Raw genomic sequence first — 21,474 nt, forward strand, 5'->3', positions numbered from 1 at the left:
CTGATGGCAACAATGCATTAAAAATAACTTTCCCTAATTACCTTAACCACTCTGTCACTGACGAATTTCTTCACAGTTCCAACCTAGAGCAAATAGCTAAAATGTTGCTCATTCTTGTCAGAAATACATTAAACTGTCATATAAATATATTTACAGTAAACCTGCACAAGAGATTCCTATAACCATGTAATCTCCATTCCAGTGTACATACCCTGAGAAACAGGGCTTTCTCACAAACCATCAATATTTCAATTACAAAGTAGTCCTAATAGTCTGCTGACAGCAATAAAATGCAGTAATCCCTTAAAATTATAATTTCCAAAGTGACTGCACTGTCAGTGCAAAATAGGTATCACTGAATTGATATCAGTCTTCTAACTGGCCAGCAAGAAATGAGCATGCTATGAAATTGGAGTATTTGCCACTGGGAAATCTTACCATTCTGGATGAGAAGATGCCAAGAAATTATACAGAAATATGGAAGTAGGGAAATAGTTGAAGCTTCCCTGATTTTATTACAAAGACTACATGGAACCCAAAGTTATTGTAGGCCTCTAACCCTATCACAGCATCTTGGAACTTAACAAAAATAAATTCTCTTGACAAAATCTGCTATTTTGAACAAATAGATCTTCAATCCCAAGAATTATCTGTGTTCTTAGCTCTGCCTCATCAGGTACAGCTGGACAGGAAAGACTCCCCTCAGATGCTATTTGTTAGTTGCAGTTGAAATAAAAATATTTTTAAGGAAAAAACGTTATAAAACTGAAAACTTCCCCTCCAGTACCACTTAGATCAATCAACCTCTCCAATTTTCTGTCGTAAGTTAAAATAAAATGCTGGACAACAAAACCCATGGTTTTTAAGTTTTGAGGAGGTGGACTGGTTGTTCATTGATAATAATAGCAATTCAAAAATTATTTATTCCAAAGCTTCTCTGAGCTGCTGTTTAAAAAAAAAAATTAAACCCCCTATTGTTGACTTGAGAATAAACGAGAAACTGCCAGGTAAATAGCAAACTGCCAGAAAAGCAGCAGAAGAACTCATTAGGCTCAATCTGAACTACTGAGTACATTTTAACGGAGTTCAGAACATAAATTCAACTTTCAACCTCCTAAAACAAGTTATGCTGCCAATCCTTCAATAGACACATGGTCAAAAGACAGTAACCCATCTCAAGAGATCAGTTAATTTCTGAAGGTGGCAACTTGAAGTGATTTCCACATCGAACTCATCCTTGGCAGCATCTAAAGATACTGACACAAGATCAGTACCAGAAGCATTTTAACCAAGCAGAAGAGGGGAAAAAAATGCAGTAAAAGGATGCAACATCCTCAGTTTCCCAAGTAACCTAACTTGGGAACTCCAGCTAACTTCCTTAGCTGGAACAGAAAGCTGAAATTATTTGTACTGCACATGTATTAGGTTATCAATCCTTGCTGACTACATTGTTGCTGTAATAATGTCGAATGACTTCCAGACAATACCATATGTCTGTTGGGTTTTTTCATTATAGACACAACATTTTAAAATATGAATGCCATAACAGGAGATTAGACATCACTAAATATCTGTGGTTATAAATTTAAAGTGCTTTAAGTTGTTCATAAAGATGTTTACAGATCATAAAATTGATCAAAAATTAAAATAGGATTCTCCAAGTTTGTCCTTAGTCAAGATCTTCTGTTTCAGCATTTGAATATCACACAATTAGCAAGACAAGCATATTTTGACATCAGAGTAATTGGTATCTTTCACGTTTTGACCAGCCATTGTGTCATACCAACCTCTTTCATAAATGCTTTTCCAAGGCGCACTACTTTTGCAAATAAAATGGGATCATGGGACAGATGAGGACCAAGGTAACAAAGCATGTTGAACACTTCCTTTCTCAATTCCTCAAAGCTCTCTGCTTGTTTTGGTGCTCTCTTGTTTGGCAAAGAGGAAATTGGTGACCCTTTAGCTCCTTTAGGTACACCAACTCTGAAAAATAAAATGTGCACCATTCCACATGAAATAGAAAACTTTAGAAATGTATTTATAATTAGGCTTATCAGTGAATTTCATGCTGTAAAGAAACCGTGTTTCCCCCGTGCAGCAGCAGAATTGTGGCTGCCCCTTTACCTGCGGTACAGGGGCTCAATGGTCACGTGGACGAGCTGGCAAAGCGCGATCGCAATCGGCTTGTGCGAAGTAGAGTAAAAGGGAGGCATCTGATCCATGATACTTTGTGCATGGTGCCAATCACCAATTTTCAATAAGGCTTCCAATAAGCCAAGTTTTTGATTATCAGGAGGCTGCAAGATAATAAAGAAAAAGTGTGTTTATAAAGTTTCCTTAATACTTCTCCTGAAGTAGCTGCAATCCACAGGTAGAGAAAAAAGCCTTGTATATCAACTCTGTAATCAAAACATATGCAAAATAAAACTTAGCTGGACATTTAGACAGTAAGAAAACCTCAAAAGAAGTCATAAACCAATCCATATAGAATTTAACATCTAGATCAAGGAAAAAGTTAAAAATAAAACTGAAATTTATAAAGTTGTCTGATGTATGTGTGATCACGTATTTTTTCAAACTGTCACAATCTATTGCAGCTTATTTCCTTACAGAACATTTTAAGAACAATGCAAGCACTTGAGAATCCTTTATGCTGTGTGTTTTTCTGGGTTTAAAAGCACAAACTTCTCTTGCAAAAGCAGATTAGAATTAAAAAAAAACTAAGCCACACTCAAACCCTTTCTCAATCCTAGCGTGCCTGTACAATAAGTTTCACATTAGCACCTATTCTAGGAAACTTTAGACTTAAATGCAAGTCTACACAGTCTTCCAAAATTCCCTTTGCATAACAGGCATAAGAGGAAACAGGACTCTAAAATTAAATCATGCCTTGAAGCACCTTTTCAGGGTCATAGTATTGATATATTTTATTGTTATAAATGGTAAAATGCACAGCAAAACCAAGTCAGGTATCTATTCATGCTGAACTTATGGAGCTCACACGCTGCTTGACTTTTGAGTAAGTAAGTTCTGACATGAGCTCTCCAAAAGCCAACACAGGTCTGGCACAGAGGGATCAGTCTGGAACTGCTGTCAAACCATTCCTGCTGCCCACACTATGACCTGTCTCGATGTCCTATCACACAGTTACAGCAAATGCATCTTAAAAGGCAAAAGCAGGCAGCACATTTGTCAAGACTAAATTATTCATATTAGAGTCATGAGATAATAATGAATTTTAACCACAAAAATAACCACATTGTGGATCTAAAAAAGAGTCAGGTCAATACTTTAAACACTGCTTTCCTTATGCAGGCATTTATGCCATAATACTGTATCAAAAATAGTACATTAAATGATGTGCTGGATACAATGTGCCTAAACTTAGGCTGACAACACCTTTCACATCTATCTACTCCCCTAACTGCTATGAAGTGCACATCGAAGCACATACAAAAGTACTTTTAACATAGAAACAAGCTTTTTAAGAAACACCATGCATTGCATAACAGTGTGTGCAGTCACAGAAATTGGTTTCTATTAAGTACAGTTCTTAATTTTCCCATCACACAGGCACAGACTTTGTCATTTTAATCCTTCAGAAAAATGCTGCAGTTTCTGCTAAAGCTTAAAATTCCCTAGTTCTTAATTCTAAAGCTTAGTCACGAAAGCTCTTAATTCCTCTGACATTACTTGCAACGCATACATTCCCCATGTCCCATCAAGAGTTTATTTTTCTGTCAGAAGAGGGTGACAAGCACACTTCAGAAAATTCTGGGCAGCCTCCTCTGACAGCAGAGAAGGTGGGCCAAAGCAATGTGGTGTAAGCAAAAGGGAGGGGGTCAGAAATTTCAAGTGAATGAAAGAAATAGGCAGCAGCTGTGGCTGCAGTTGAGAGTCAGAGGGCAGTGACTGAGGGAAGAAAATGGAATTAGTTTTTCAAGGCAGGAAATAAAAATGAAAGGAGAAAGGAAAGTCAGATTAACAGAATCAAGGTAGTGTAGAAGAAGTAGGAATAGGTAGACAAACCAGATTGATAAGGAATACAGAAGGATACAGAAATTCAAGAACAGAAACCACCAAGACTGAGGGATCCCTCTCCCCACTCCAGCATGCAACTAAAAAATGCATATATCAAGCATTTTTCTTTTTTTTTTTTGTTTTAAATAAGGTGTTTAAGAAGTACTTGAGCACTCAAATGAAGATCAAATAACTTTGTTTATAAAAAAAGACTTTGACACACTAAATCAAATTAGACCTAGAGCACCATAAATCTGACTTAGTAGGAACTTAAATCAACAGAATAAATTTACACATATGGAGATACAGGCTTAAAAGAAAGCACAGTGAGCAATTACAGGTAAAAATCCTCAGTTATAAGCTTTTTCTACAATGCTGGATAATTATACCAACTTTCCTAAGCCTGGCAATTCTTTATGTCCCAATTCTTGATTGAGAGAACTAATGTCCTTATTTTTATGAAATCAACTAGGATTATACTATCATGAATCCTAGAAGTGCAGCTGTTAAAGGCTGTGAAGTGTATAAATGCTGGGGCATACTTAGTGGAGCCAATACAACAAAAAGGGAAGGAAGAAATCAATTAGCCATTCATTCAAGAATATTTTATGTACAGAGATACAGAACAAACACCAAACCATGCATTTTTGTACATTCAATATAACAGAAGCGTGGTTGGAAGACTAATACAAGCCATCCAAGAAGCATGTAACTGTTTTTCAAATAAATGTAAGTACATTTTTATAACAATTGTTTTGTTTAATGTAATTCAAAATAATGTTACTAAAAAGAAAGCTACTCAGTCACACCTTTTCAGTTTTCTCCTCCTCTTTTTCCTTTTCTTTCTCCTTTTCCTCAGTCTTTTCAGATGATAAGACGACCATGGTAAGTTTTCTGACAATTTGTTTAGCTTCCACTATCTCTCGCTTGTGCTCCTCAATGATGGCATTATCCCCTGGTAGAAGCTGAAAAACAGAACATTCTATCTCAAAATTAAAGAGACCAACTGGTACTGTGGATCACCTGAGCTTGGAGAAGATCTTTGGCCTTTCTTGTTGCTAATCTGACAGTGTTTCAGGGTACCAGTTTCTTTTCCTTGCTGCCATCATCCCAAACAGGGAGTTACACTAATAGCAAACCATTCTGAAAATCAAGGGCTCATGAGAAAGAATACCACTCTACTTCTTCACAACCATTTGTTGCGAGTCCCCCTTGCCCTCCAACTTATCACCCAGCTATAGCTTTATGGTGACAATTACACACATAATGCATGAAACATTAACACAAGTCAGTGCCTTTAATCCAACTGAATATTCAAAATATTGCTCATCTAAAGGGAAGAAAAATTTAATCACCAAGGAAAACCAGGTAACCTGCTTAGCCACACACTTTCATTACACATTTATTTTAAAGAAGTAACATTTAAAGCTTACCTAAATTTTTATTTATGGGCAATGTGGACTAAACACATATTATATATGTTCTTTAAAAACCATCTTAAATAAAGTACCTAGTATGTAAAAAACCTCAGCACAGTCTTGTAGTTAAGAATAATCAGGGTGAGGAATATAAACCTACCCTCAAGAGATTAAAAAGTCAAGTTTGTGAAACTAAAGAAAAACTCTTTTTCTGACAAAGCCAAAACTTTAATTTAGCTCCTGAAACCAAGATTACACTTTCCCTGCAAGTAAGTAATCAACTTACTGTGGAGTCATGACCTCTTTGATGCACTCATCTTTTCTTCTAATGGTTTTAACAAATGAAGATTTTTATTGGTTTTTCTTTGCCCAAACTGATCATTGAAGGAGGAAAGAATTCCTCCATTTCACAGAAATAAGCTTCACCAAGAAGCAGTTATTGTGGAAATTGAATGGGTAAATTGTATCTTTAGGATGCCATACAGTCTATATAGCTGTGGGTATACACACACTAATTGAGAACAGTTTTCACAGGCTTGGAAGGGCAGGGAGGGCAGAAGTGGGGAGAACATTCTAAATGAGAGTTATAATCCTGGCAGTGCTCTCCTATGGGAGCCACACAAGGAACATCCCTCCAGACTCAACACCTACATGCTAATTATTTGATAGAAACTTTCACAGCAAGTTAAATTAAGCCTGAACGGAAAAGAGATTTTAAAAAATGCACCATCTCAAACATGCAGAGAGATCCTGGAATGAGACTGAGAATCACCACCATGCAGGTGAACAGTGCCAATGACTGCAGGGACCCTCAGGCCTGAGACTGGAATAAAACATGCCCATACCTGCACAAGTCTGAGCTGAGATTGCACAGACAACTGTAACCCCAAGTCGGAGCATGTTTTGTAAGCTTACAAACATTCTCTTAAAAACAAGCTTTATCATCACACATTCCTCACTCCACACCAATTATCTGAGACATGCACTCCTACTCTTGCTCCACCCAACACATTTTCAGCCAAAATACTCCTATGAAGCCAGGGACAGTTATTGGCAACTCAATATTGATGAGATTGTGAATAAGGCTACAAAATGCCAAACAAATTAATGGCAGGACTACATTCCAAACCTTCCACAGATGTAACTATAACTCTTTCCTTGATTTCAGTGGAAGAGTTGAATCTTAAATTTCTTAAGACTATCCATGGATATTGTGAAATTAAAAATTCTTGTATAATGTAAAATTAATTTGATAACTACAACATCCTGTTAACTATTCACCAAACTGGAATGTTGGTTTATAAAAGAATAAGTCTCTGATTATATCTGAACACCTAAGTTCATTTCCTTCCTTCAACCTAACAAATGGTAAGAATTTTTGTAGAGAATGAGAGGTCTATTCAGGAACCTGCAAGCATTTAAAAAAAAAATGACCCTCTATTAAACTAGAACAATGTTTGGAGCTGATTGTCCTAGCACTTTTCTCAAAAACTGATTCTTAAGGAAGGTTACTTAGGCATTTACCTCCAACTTCCTACTCTGCCAGAAGGTAGACAATCTGGAGAATGTTACACAGATAATTCAAATAAAGTTTATCAGCATTTATACTTCAATGTGTGCTTATTTGAATATGTGGCATAAAGAAAGCACTGAGAATTTTAAGAATCACTCAATACTGTACACCTACAGGTATTACACAGAATACCATGAACTTGAAAATTCAGAAATAGGATAAAGTATCTGATTTTCTTTTTTTTAAATGTCCTTAGCTTTGGCATCTAGCAGAGTAGTACTGTCACTTACATGAACATAAAGATCTTCCAAATCTATGAGATTATGTTGCAAAAGGACAGCAGCAACTCTGTATAAGGAGGAAGGGGTCTCACCACTTGGATCCTAAAATGGACAACATCAAAATTTAAGAAAGAAGTAATCAGACCACAGCAGAAGATTATAAAACAGGAACCACTCAATTTCTGTTCAGATGAAAAACATTAACCCACAGTTCTCCTTGTTACCATGTTATTTAACAGCTATTACTTCCAAGTCACTAGACTTTACTGTAATACACATTCAGTATTTTCAGATACAAAACCTTTACCTTCACACCCTATGGTGTGCAATCTTGTATGCAATTCCTAACTATGCATTTAAAAAAAAAACCCTTGAGTATTTTATCAAATATCAACTATGACTCCTGGGGATAAGTCCTGATTATAATGCACAGTCCCTTTGTTCATGCCAGTGCTTACATAACTCTACAAGTTCAAGTGGAAGGTATCAAGATTGTTTTCAGCTCTTTTAAGAGAACGTTAAGCATTCTCCTGTAAAATATGGCAAGAGACTCCCACTCAAATAATGAAATTATTGCTTTTAATACCAGAATGTTACAACTTAAAAACTAATTTCTATGTGTTAAAAAAAAAAACACACAAAAAAATCCTAAATCAACCAAAACAAAAAAGAAACCCAAAGAAAAGACAAAACAAAAAAACCCCACAACTGCAGAAAATCTGTTATTACTGACTGCAGTTCAACCACAATAATGGAAATACATTACCTGATAAAATTTGAATTTGAACCCAAGGATATGGCATAGAGTTTGAGGTTCACACATGTACATGTAAGACTCTATCAGTGGTACAAAGAAATCATCATACTCAGGCCTGCACTCATAGACTTCTAGGATGATATCCAAAACTCTGTTAGGATCAAGATTGAAACATCCTAGTGGAGAAGGAAAGAGCAGAAAAGCTTATTTTCATTCTCATACTGTTTCAGAAACACAAACGCATCAACTTTTACAATTAATTCTTTGCAGTTAAACTTGAACCTGATTTATCAGCAGAAAAATAACCTGGATCATCTATAAATACAGCACTGATCATTCTGCTTTGTCAAATATTGTACTATGCAAAAATACTGAACAGGACTTCCAGCCCAGATTACAGCAAAAGTAGAAATTAACAACTTAAAGAGAACATTTAATAGTTAAAAACCTGACCTCACCAACACCACAGGGCCAGCACAAGGCATGGGTTGCTGCTGCTTCTCTTGTGCTGCCACACATACACACTCAGTCACACAAATCAGCCAGCTAGTAATTATTTTACAACCCAAAAGCTGTTCTGGTTTGAGCTAGACCCTGAACCTCCTGGTGGTCCTGCCCTGTAATTCAGCATTATTACCAGCAGAAGAGAGTAGAGTTTCTTTATCAGAAGGGGAGCAAGCACTTTTTTTATAAAATGGCAGCATAGCCTTTTGCTCATTACTACACTGGCACCATATGAGGCAGGCACTGGTGCAAACATCAATATATTGTAAAGAATTCTTTATTCAAAAAGGAGTGTAAAACAAGGGTAATTGCAGCTATTTACTGTTTTTAACATTCTCCACTTGGGGAGATTCTCATCGTGACTCAACTTAGAAATATGGAAAAATTACTAAAATAACTAGATAAAGGAAGAATATTTACTACTTCTCATTTCTCTTCACAAGGAATCACTCATTCAGTATCTTCAAAAATAAAAGAATGTTCATGCATTGTACTGACACATTCAATAGCAAAAAGCATTACTTTGTTATGCTCCAATCCACCTGACAAGCATATGTTCAAAAGATGTTAAAATCACAGCACGCATATCTAAGGCTACACCATAAATTCAGTATTTAAGTATATCTACACAACATTCCCAAAATACCTTTTTCCACAGAAACGGGAACTTCAAGATACCATAATTCTATCCAAGATTATCTACTTTCTGTAGTCATAAGATCATACAGGAAACCAATACTCATATTCTTTCAATAAATTCCTTACCTATTAAAGATTTGATATTTTCAAGGATTAAATCACTAGTGATATTTCCAGATAAGTCTTGACCCAATTCTGCAATAAGCTTTGCATAACCTTCATTCTCCTCTCTTAGCAAATTAAATTTCTGTTGCTTATAACTGCAAATAAAGAGAAATTAAATACTGTTGTGTAACATGCATCCAGTGAAGTTTACTTATGCTCTTAGCAATTTTTTATAGAAAATGCTAATTTTGAACACATTTTTAAGAACTTGCTATTAACCTGAGCTGTTGCAAAAACTAATAAACACAGTATACACATACCTGTAAGGTAGCACGCACTCTCCAAACAAATCCAGCTCTTATTTCAAATGCAGACAATTAAAAAGATTAAACTTACACTTAACAGGAAAGCTTGTTCTACACACTACTCTGGAGAACTGCTCTGTGGCAGTCCATGCTTAAAAATCTATTCTTGTTTCATGTGATGTTCTTTGACACTGAAACACTGCATGCAGAGACAGAAACCAAACATGTACCAAAAAAACATAACACATGTTGCCCAAATTCAAATAACTATGTTTGCCTAGTTATGAAAACAAAACCTATTCTTAAGTGATGCAAGAGCAATAAATTATTTAGTTATACTTTGTAAATTCACATATCACAAATAAATATTAATCTGTGTATATGGAATCCCTGTAGCAAAAGCCATAGATAACATGAGAAAGATTTTATACTTCTCAAGAGTTTGAAGACTAAGGGCAAACAAAATTCTTTTGTCAATGGCAAGTTAAAGTGCAACAAAACATATTTCCTAAAGAAAACTGAGCACTTGGTAGAAAACAATGTTACCAGACTCATCATCATTGCCCCTCCCCACCCACTCCCCAAACAACCCCTGCCCCAAGACTTACAATAGTTTTGTCTTTATTTTAACAGATTTTTGATTGAACTGTTGAGACTGCTTGATGAGTCCCAATGACTCCAGCGTCTCTGGATCTAAACGCTCCTTTAGGACAGTGTCAGATACAAGATACTAAAAAACCAAAAACACACACCAAATTTGTCAATTACAAAGACCTAGAAACCACACAGTTATTATTTATGCTACATGTGCATTCTGACTACAACAGAAAAAAGTTTGCATTTTGCTTCAAACACAGAAGCAGACAAAGCTGACACACTATTAACTGAAACTGGAATTTTACAGCGGTAGATTTTATATACAAGAGCACCCTGAAGAAACAAGCCCTAGAGTCTAATTGCTGGTGACATCTCATAGCATCCAGGAACATTACTACCAAGAACTGCATATTTACAAAGAGTATTCTTTATTTTTTAAGAAGTATTATTTTCATATGCTGAACTCTCTTACACATCAAGCTTACTCCATGCATTTAGGAATGCTACTTCTGAACACAAGAGGAGGTTACATAAAGAAGTGCAACTCAAGGCATACTTCAGAAGCAAAATTTCTGGTAAACTTGCAGGTGGAAAAATTTAGGTTCTCTCAAAAGTCTTTAAAGAGCTCAAGAGGGAGCTATACTATATTCTTCTATCACAAGACTTTAGAGATTAATTTTTAAATTATTTGGGCATTTGGAAAACACTCTTACAGTCTTTTCTGGAGAAAAAATAAAATCAAGCTTCAGTACTCTTATTTTCCTTGTCAAATTTTGACATGCAATTTTGCCAGATGTAACTTACCAAACAGGCCAATACCAGTTGTGTAAAATGATCCCTCTTATTTTTTTCTTCTAAACAACTTGTTTCAATATCTACAAAAGAAGATGGGGGGGAAAAAAAGCAATTTCTACTTGTGAAATTTTGAGTTTCTTCTTACAGTAACTATTCTGATAAATACTAATGATAACACAAGGCAGAGGAGCTTATTGATAGCATGGCAGTTTCTTGCTACCTCCCACACACTCATCCCCCATGGGGTCCACGTAATATTCTGATGACAATTCTCACACATCCACAAGTCTCATGAAAAGGTATAACAGAAACCAGAGGAATGCTGCAATAATTTTTCTTGCCATTCTCTTTGTTGCAATAATGTTTATGGCAAGCATTAAAGATCAATAGTAAGCACAAAACCAGAAATATAAACCAGTGAAGAGAACTGCATGATCCTGGCCTTAAGGTAATGTTCTCATCTTTTTCCCTGTGGCTTCAGAGAACTACCATTTACTGTCTGACTGCAGTCTCTCACCAGCTATGGTTCTCTATTACCATTAATGTCTTCTATATTGTCAACTACTGAAAGCAATTCACTCCTATGGGAAGACAGGCCATGGAACATTGGCTAGGGAAGCAAACTTTCTAAAGCAGTTTTAAAAAGGCACATCATTACAGGAAGTAAGGAGATGCAAAAGGAGTAGAAAACTCCGTAACAGAATGCAAGACAGGCCTTACAATAAACAAACTAACAAAAAACCCACCACACATACCCACAGAGAAAAGAGACTGAAAACCAGTGATTGTAGCAGGGTAGAAGTAGAGACAACAGGCCAGCCAGATCAGCCTGGACCTTAGCAGCCAAGACTCAGCCAAAAAACAAGCTGCACTAAAAATTTTTTCCAGTATATGTGGATGAGTGGACAAATCAAAATTCTCATATATTGGAACACAGTAGGGAAAAAAATCCTGATAGTAGCAAATACTGATTAGACCAAAAGAGGGGTTAGAAGAAACAAGCAAGAAATTGTCAAATGACCTTTGTCCCAAAGTTTGAAACCCAGCTCCTAAGCCACACTATTCTCTGCTACTAGTGAAAGCATGGCATTTGGCTACACACTAATTTAAAGGAAAGAGGGAAAGGAAAACTAAATAGAAAAAGGCAGACAGATACACTAGTTTCAGTTATTCAAGTAGTTCAAGAAGCAGCTAATTCAAGTCTTTAATGCAGATTAAAAAAGAAAAGGACATCAGTGTAATACTGCATTATGAAAACTAGTTATTACAAAAGGATGGGACAAGTACACAGAATGAAACAGTATGAATAAAAGTCAAAATTTATCATTCAGATGTACAAAACCAAGATGTACATGCAAACCAGATGTACATGCAAACTTAATGAGGTGCCTCTCTTCACAGGCAAGCACAGCACAGAAGATGCCTCACTCCTTCAATACACACAACACACAGGATCTGTGATGAGCAGACCAGCAAAAGAATTTTCTGAAATTTGTTGAAAAAAACCAGACATGGAGCAAGACAAACTGCAGGCAGTTAAAGCTGAAAGACATGAGAGCAACAGCTTTGGATGATATTACAACATAAAAATCCAGAAGTTATCACCAGAATAAGACATGCACACCTTTAAAGCCTGCTGAGCCGGCAGATAGTGACTCAATGCCATTTGCCCTTAGATTTCTGTACAATTAGATCCATTTCACTAACACTGACTGTACAGACAAAAATATTCAAAGAACACATTCTGAGGAGAAAGGATCTACCTACCAGTAACTCAACTTTTATTAAAAATATTTAAGAATGATAACATCACTAAGTCACTGATGCCATTAGCTAACATCCAACATTCTTACAAGCTAGCTCCTTTAACTATTCTTGGCAGATCAACTTCCACTGCCTTTAATAGGCAAACTTCTGGAAACTATAACAGAACAAAGCAGAATGAAAAGACATTAACAAGTGAAGTACAGATACACTGAGGAAGAATTAACACATGCTTTGTAAAGAGAAATCATGCTTTACAGATTTAATGAAATTTCCTGAAGAAGTCAAAACAAGCAGATACATGAAACATTAATTTCTCCACATCTGTTGCAATGCTGAAAGGAAGGGAACCCAACTTACCTAATATACAGAATACATCAGCTAGGATAGAAGGCATGTCTTCTCGGAATTCCTAAGAAACAAGATCCCATTTAATGAACACAGAAAGTCCAATATGCAAGCTTAGAAAATGTTTGCATTATATAAAATAATGCTTCATCATAAAGGTCAGATCAATTAGTAATGCATGTTAATAATTCATATTAATAATGCAGATGTTTAATTACTGACTAATATCTAATGTAAGTGCTGTACTAATTATTGATATGTAGTGAAACCCCATAACCTCGAAATGTAATTTAAGTGTATTTTGTGACCAGGGACAAAACCCCCTCGTTAGTCCCTCCACCTCTTTGGCCCAAGGCTCTTTATTCCTGTGTGAGGAGCAGGAGCCCAGAAAGTGACCTGCACTTTCTCAGGCACCAAACAGATTATGATTTCCTACAGCAACCAAAGATCCAACATTTTTCATGCCACCCCAACAGCAAGGTGCCCTACAGCTAAATTAAGAAATCATTTATAAAAGATTTTTAATGTATTTTCCCTAGTTCACTATCTTAAGAAACTATTAACTAACTATGATATTTGGTAAGCTTGGAAGTTTAGAGGAAACTACTCTCTTATTTTCTTCACTTATTCAAAGCATTTTAAGAAAAATCTTTTTCAAACAAAAAGTAAGTCTAATGCATTATTTCAAGGGCCACCACAGAACTGGACGTCCCAACAATAAAATGGAACATTGTCACACTGTTATAAAAACCAGAAGGTGGCATCACGGATGCGCTGCATGAGCAAGTGACATTTGTTTCTAGCATTTATTAACAACTTATTTATTAAAAACTTCAGTTTTCATGTGCCCATTAAAAGTGACTTAACTTTTAATTTATACTGAAACATCTATTCCTCACCATGAAAAGTAGAGGGAAAAAATGAAACCCTGCCAGTCTATATGTATATTAAGTGTACAGAAATGAAGAATTTGATAAGAATGACTTTTAGACATAGCAAAGAAAAACCTCTTGAATATTTTCCTGCTTGGATGTCATCTGGGCTTTTATAAGAAAGACTTTAGCAAGCATGCAACTGCTACAAATATATACTTACTATGACATCACCAAGAACATTAGAAGCTTGATCATGCTTTAAGTTTCCTCTGACAACGTGGTAAGCAAGCTCATACAAAGCCTGCTGAATATCTGTTGAAAGACAAGAGATGACGAAGGAACATATTAGCTAATCCTTTGTCTGTTAAAGCAATGTTTACAGTAATGCTGCAGACATCAGACAACAGACAAGAAAAGGAGATATACTTCCCTTACCAATAAAGGGGATTACTTTGTTATTGCTAATAGATTAAAATTGATCACCAAAATCTAAGATTTCACACAAGCGTAAAGTGAGCGATGATCCACTTTCTCTGGAGTCCATGGAATAACAGTAAAATGGGAATAAAAATTACCATCCTGCATACAGTAACCTGAGTCTTGATAGGTGGCTTAACAAAGACACCTTTACCTTCTAATTCACATCAACAGCATATTATATACACATATTATACACACCTAGAAAACATTACAGTACTCTCCTAGTCATGTCTCATCACAGATACACTCTCAAAAACAATTTCTCTAGGAGAAAGTAAAATTTAATTGGAAAAAAAATGCTTGATCAGGATTAGTTCTTCAGTTTCCTAAGGAAAGTCTCTTATAACTCAAGAATGCAACCTTAAAAATGCTTGCAATAAGATGAAGCACTAAACAAAGGTATTCCAGTTGAGAAAAACCTTGCAACATAAACATGGTGGTTGTAAAATCAGCTGTAAGAAACCTGTAAGGTTCTTAAATAACACACAAAAATGTTGTGTTATTACTATATGAATAATAACAAAATCCCATGTTTTCACCTTGCACTTTCACCACATGGTTTGTTCAATAAACTATATTCAATAACAAGTTACAAAGATCTTAATGCCTTAAATCATGCAGTCGGTAATATGGTCCACAGTGGGTGAATTAAAACAATTTATTTTTAACACAGACAGGATAATTCCACACTTGCACACCTTAGGGTTTATATATTTAACCTTTACAATAAATCTAGTTTTATGTTGAGTTTGCAAAATGGAATGCCATTTTCTACAGCACAGATCGAACACTGGGCAATGCTGCCATGACCCACTACAAAAAAAAAAACAAACCTGGATGTCTGAAAGCAATCCTTGTAGTGGACGCTTGTATTTGTAGTATTCACCTTTGGCACTCACTAATGGTCACCATACATGAACATTCCAAGCATATACATGCAAAGGTACCATAATCAACTGTTTCCAGGCTTGTTTTCTATTGAATTAAAACCAACAAACAAACCACACAGCTTACCTCTGAAACCCACATCATGATTTTTGTTTTCACTGAGAGCACGACACAGCTGCACACTAAAATAAAACAAATATTTAAAAGCAATCATTAGATATTAGGATACAAATGTTTTGGGGTTCTTTTCTCATTAATACTCTGGCTAGAACAGCTTTAGATTTGGGCAGTTTAAATGGATGATGACATTTGAATTTCTCCAAAGTAAACCCTAATTCAGTGAACTTACAGCAAAGAAACACAAAATTCCCAATAGATCTCATACACATATAAATATTCTTCCTAACATTGTATTTCCTTGAGAAACGTAAGAACATGAGGCAATGTGGAAGCATGGAAGTCCTAGCAATAACCTACTGTCATTATCCAGTGAGGAAATGCTTCTCATAGAATTACTGTAACTATGGTAGTTTTCAAACTCTTGCTTGTAAAAAACTTTTAACATTAAAACATGTGCATGAATTCCTCATGCAATGCTTCACCAAGAGCAAGACAGATTTTTTCTTTATTCTAGTCCCTAAAAAAAATCCACTCTGAGAAGCAAAAACCTGTCATGTTGCATTGTGACTGGCTGCTCCCAGGGCTCCCTCAACCAAACAGCCATATGCAAAAAGTACTCCAAGTACTGCGCAGACTGTGACATGAGATAAATTAATAGTTCTCTGAGTTAGTAAAGAAATGCTTAAAGAGCAGGCTTCTACACTACACTGACTGCTTAGAAATGGACATGCTTCCAAGATATAAAGATCTTCCCTCTTCCCTACCACTACTGTTACCCCAGCAAGAGGTTTCAAAAGCAGTTTCCTATTTAAAAATGAATTTAAGAAAGGTAGTGATTTATCTTTATCATAACAAACACCAGGGAATATTTTAAGAATTTTTGTCACATTTGCACATTTTCAATCAAAAGTTCACTTATTTTTCAAAGTATCCTTCACGTTCAGAAACTGAGGAGGGTATCAGAACTATGTCTCAGTCCTACATAAGATGGCAAGACTACAGTTTGCTGTGGGAGCCATTTTAAGCTGTCTCAAATAAGGCAGTTATGTGCAATTGTTACAGAGGCTCACTATGAAAAATAACAGCAAAAATAGTTCTGTAGCAATCCATTACTCATTCTATTTGCATCCTATATAGATTACCACTTCTCTAGTAAGACTAAACAGCTGTTCCAGCAATCAAAGGATTATAATTAGCAAATACAAGGTATACACACCCTTCAGACAACTGGAAACTAGGGAGTTTCACACATAACAATCAGCAGAAACACAGAACCTCAGCAAAAAGCATAGGTATGGCTAAGATATCTAAAACACTATTGAAGAGAATGCAATATATTTGGAAATAACGAGAATAGAGACAACAAAACAGGGTAATAAGTATTTTATTTTTCATTAGTGGTAAGTAAACATTTTTTTAAAGAATAGACTTTTTCCCCCAGCTGTCCCCAAAGAGTGCATCAATTCAATAAGAATCAATTTTCTTAAATTTTAATTACTTCTTCATAAAGAATGCACCCTATAAGCACTCATTTCTAAATTGTCTATACAAATAACAGTAAAGTGAAACATCAGATGCAAAAAAAAAATTTCTGAGACAGACACTTTGGCCTCTATGTCCTAAGATGGTATCCTCAACCAGGTTACAAGAGCAACAACTCTGCCTGCTTGGACTGATGAGGTCTTTTAGGTACATCTTAAAGCAAAATCAGAGCTTCAAGCCCTTCCCATTCCCTTTCCAGCAGTATCAAAATAGTATTAACAGCACCACGTTACTTTAAGACACAAATCTGTTTGATCAATATAGTAAAAACCGCTAAAATGATATGCAAAACAACATGCTTAATATTTGCAATTAGAACCCCCTGGATTATTAAACTGGAGAAAAAAAAAGAAAGGCAGAAGTATTTCTTTTTACGATTCTATTCTTTTCTAGAGGCATTCTCTCAAAGCAAGACCACCTTTCCTGTAGGTGCTGCCAGGCAGTGCAGCTGCACTGATTTAATGGTTTGTTACTGCAGAAATGGGACACATTCACAAACACTTCCTCCCTTCTCAGCAGCAGTTTTAGCCCTCCCATCAGTTACATCAGTGCAACCGACAAACCTGGCAGAAAACTGGTCAAAACCCAAGTCTTCAGCCACTTCTGCAAGTTGAAGCACTTACCAGGAGGCTACAGAGGCACCCCGGTGACTGAAGACAAGGCAGAAACCCTCCTTTCCAGTAACAACAAGCTGAGAGATTAGTTCATCTAGTCTCAGCTGAGTGCATGAAATTAAAATCAAAACAGCTGCACCTTCACCAGACACAAACTGGTAAGTGTTCATTTGACTTATTACTCTGACCTGGCAGCTCATTGCTGCAAGCTTAGGATGGAGAACTTCTCTGCTCTACTAAAACCTCCATCTCTTCATCTGAAAGTAAAACTGTTGAAAATATTTTTAAAATAACACACAATCACTTTTGAAAAACCAGTTTCAAAATTAAATTTATTTTGGACTATGATGGGATAGATTTGCTGAGAACACAAATTCTGAAGCAGTGTGAACAAGTCTGCATGGCAGAGGCAGCAGTGGAACTGAGACCTCCCAACTCATACACCACGTCCTATAACCTCCATTCCACTCCCACACAGGGATTAAAGCAGTAATTACCACAAAGTGCATGTGCCTGCCAGCATTTAAGTACACGCATAACTTAACTGATGCAGGTAGCTCTTGAGATAAAGTACAATCAACTGCATTTTGCAGTGAGGATGGCACAACTACACCAAACTCTTGATAATTCTCAGCCCCTCACTTGCAAGAGCAACGTTACAGTGTTGGGTTAAAGTAACAAACAAGCTGGAAGTGCCTGAAAGATTGAGTCTCAAAATTTCACATTCACAGAATGTTAAGCTTCTTCAGTTTATCTTGAGGTTTACATTGCATGAACTGCCAGGCAGGTACTTTATTAAAGTCCTCCATCCCCACTAAAGGCTCCTTCATGTGTTGAATCTCTCACAGAACAAGGTAAGTACCAGTTACTATGTGTGTTAGAAATGTCCATGTGGGCTGCAGTCACAGACCAGCATCTTGTTGTGGAAGACACAACAATTTTCCTACAAAGACAGCACACACAAGTAGGTCTACAAGGAGTCCAGACTGAGCAGCATAAATGGTCACCCTCAGACTCCAACTTCATTTGCACACCAGTATCTGCCAGTAGCAAATAAAGGAACATAATTTAGTAAAGTGTACTTAGATAGAGAAGGATCTGAACAAAAAAGTGACATGTAAGATGGCCACATCCTGACCAATGTAGTTTTGGCAGGTACATACTCTTGAAACACCCACATTTATGTATTTTTATTAGACACTATTACAAATAATTAAATTCAAAGCTTGTACAGTTTTGACCAATGTCTCTGAACAATGTCTTAGATGTAAATGGTCACCACTGCATTACTAATTAACATTATGACACTCTTAAGACATACAAAATCCTTACCTTCTGATTTCTGGATAGTACTGTTAAATCATAACAAATTGATCACACAATCAAAAATATAACAACATTCAAAAAAAAAAAAAAAAACCAAAAAACCCAAAACAACACCAAAAAACACCAAAAAACAACAACAACAACAAAAAAAAACCACCTCAGAATAATTATCTTAAGCATCCATTATTAATCCCAGTAGAAACTGAAATACCAAATTAAAACAAACCATTGTCTTCTCTCAATATAGCTTCATATTCCCCCAAAACACAGAAATGTGTTTTCATTTAGGTAACTACTACTGCCAAAATACTATCTCAACTGATCTAGCCAGATCATGTAAGCCAGATCATGCTCCAGCAAGTAAATATTTTTTCCATAAGAACTAATCTCTTCTAGTAATTATGAAGGGGTTTTATCTCCCTAAAATGCCTACCAAAAATTCTAAATTTTTGTAATTCTTCCATTTGGTAGTAATGTCAATTTTGCCATTCTGCAGCATCCTTCCCCTCCCTACTTTTCTAACATCGTTACCATGAGTTATCCTCACTTTGAGCCACAAAGACCAAGAGTGAACTAAGGCCTAGACCTAATTTTTATTCTTGGGCATACTGGTATTAGATAAATAATTCAATAAAAATAAGTAGTGTTATTGCATTTATTCCCTTTTTACTTTAATGCTTAAAAACATTTCATGTGTTTCATTCTGAAATGATAGCATCTTAGCTCTGTTTTCCTCTAGTTAGTAAGGGGATAGGAAGTTTTGGAAAAAGAAACAAAAAGTTAAGCACTGAAGACTCTCCCAATAAAACTGGCTTCCTAATAAGTTCTCTAAATATTGTCTACAGGTATACACCTTAGATTCTAGAAAATAAGTTCATGCATATTTCTCAAATTTATAAAGCTACCACTGCAAAACCTGACAACTGCTATCCAGACACAACTGCATTTCTTTTAAAGCACATGGCCTCATCTGCAAACTGCTCTGTAAGTCATGCCTGAACATCATTTAAGCAGTCTCCCAATGAAGTGCAAGTACCACAAATACAGGAATCTAGCTAAGCATTTTGTTTAATTGGTCCCATGGCAGATGAACACTCTCTTCCCATCCTGTTTAAGAAGTACTGCTCCAAGGGGAGAGAAGAATCCTAGAAGGTTTTATCACGGTCAAAAGCCAAGTAAGTTGCCTCTTACAAAGCTCAGAGTGCTGAGAACCCAATGAACATAGTGCAGTTGCCATTATGTGATCAGCTATGAAATGTCTGCTCTCTTGCAAACTCCACACAGCCTCCCAAGGTGTTCAGTTGCGTATTAACACAATCATGGTTCCAGCATAACTCGAACCAAAAATTACATAGCTATAAAGGGGGGCCCCTTCACTACAAAATGGTGGCTCTGGAAATAACAGTGTTTTGTGCAGGGATTCTCTGCATTCTCTAATCTCCAACCCACTGCCATTTCCCTCATGCACATGGAAGATTCACTGCCAAATCTGCACAACCATTCAGAAAACACGAACAAAAGAAAATAATGAGTGATTATCAAGAAGTGTTTTGCTAAGTAATCCCTGCAACATTCATATTTAAAACTCAAAATTTAAAATTTTGTTGTTACATACAACAAAAAAACAAAAGCACATGGAAGAATTAAAATAAGAGCACATAAAAGCATATAGTTAGTGCAGAGAACACCCCTGTTTAACAGAGAAACATGAAATGACCAAACTGGTGAAACATCCCTTGAAGAGCTGTACTCCTGAAACACAACATTTAGTGAACCTGCCCCATGAAAACGGCTTAAAACAGATACAGGCCCAGAATGGAAAGCTCCGGGCACACCTGGATTAATTTGAGAGGTTGCAACCGAACCCCTCAGCGCACAAAGCTTACTTTGTGGGATAGAACAAGCGTGACTACCTAATCATATTTTGCCTGGGTCAAAGAACACGGGCCAGTCCTATCAAAATCGGTAAAAAAGTGGGAACGGGGGCTGGGGCCTCTGCCAGAAAGGTCAGTACTGTAGAGCCAACGACACAGGAACGCTTCAGGATCCGTATTACCACGAGGGGCGGCTGAAGTCGAGCCCGACCCCCGACATATCTGGCCCCGAGGCTGGAAGGGGGCGCTCGGGGCTCCCGGAAAGCTGGGCCCAGCTACGGCGGCCGTGCGTCGGCGGAGGGCGGCAGCACCCGGCCGAACCGGACGGGAGGGCGGCCCAGGCTCTCATCCCGACGACGGCTTCGACCCTACGCCCAACAGCAAGGACGGAGCCCCGACCGACGTCCTCTCCGCCGCCCCCCAGCCTCCGCGGGCGGGCGAGGCCCGGCCGCCCTCGCCCCCCTCCCGCAGGCCGCAGCGCCCATCCCTCCCCACGGCGAGGCCCCGCACTCACAACTCGCTCTTGCCGCCTTTCTCCCAGTTCTTTATCCACTCGGCCGGGAGCAGCGCCGCCATCTTCCCCGTGCAGCGCCGAAGGCCCGGATGGAGCAGCGGCGGCGCCGGGTCAGAGGGGACGGACGGGCCGCGAGAAACCGCGGGACGCGGCCGCGCCGTGCGGGGAGGCGGCGGGGCGGACTGCGCCTGCGCG

At 37.3% G+C, this 21,474-nt stretch overlaps 1 protein-coding gene across 3 annotated transcripts in view; it reads right to left on the reverse strand.

Moving 5' to 3' along the window:
• THOC2 (THO complex subunit 2) overlaps nt 1-21,474 on the reverse strand; it is a 48,123-nt gene extending 26,649 nt beyond the window's left edge. For 2 of the 3 annotated variants that reach the window (XM_050974552.1, XM_050974551.1), the window contains exons 1-12: nt 21,280-21,470; nt 15,416-15,471; nt 14,142-14,233; nt 13,059-13,110; nt 10,944-11,014; nt 10,151-10,272; nt 9,259-9,392; nt 7,999-8,165; nt 7,242-7,334; nt 4,830-4,985; nt 2,125-2,297; nt 1,788-1,983 (exon numbers count right to left, since the gene is read on the reverse strand). In XM_050974552.1, the coding sequence (XP_050830509.1) occupies nt 1,788-1,983; nt 2,125-2,297; nt 4,830-4,985; nt 7,242-7,334; nt 7,999-8,165; nt 9,259-9,392; nt 10,151-10,272; nt 10,944-11,014; nt 13,059-13,110; nt 14,142-14,233; nt 15,416-15,471; nt 21,280-21,341 (1,374 nt within the window). In that variant the 5' untranslated portion in view covers nt 21,342-21,470. Of the gene's footprint in view, nt 1-1,787; nt 1,984-2,124; nt 2,298-4,829; nt 4,986-7,241; nt 7,335-7,998; nt 8,166-9,258; nt 9,393-10,150; nt 10,273-10,943; nt 11,015-13,058; nt 13,111-14,141; nt 14,234-15,415; nt 15,472-21,279 lie in introns of all 3 variants that reach the window. The other variant, XM_050974553.1, reaches the window with a different exon arrangement.

This window comes from Serinus canaria, chromosome 4A (assembly GCF_022539315.1).
Source record: "Serinus canaria isolate serCan28SL12 chromosome 4A, serCan2020, whole genome shotgun sequence".
Lineage (NCBI taxonomy): Eukaryota > Metazoa > Chordata > Aves > Passeriformes > Fringillidae > Serinus > Serinus canaria.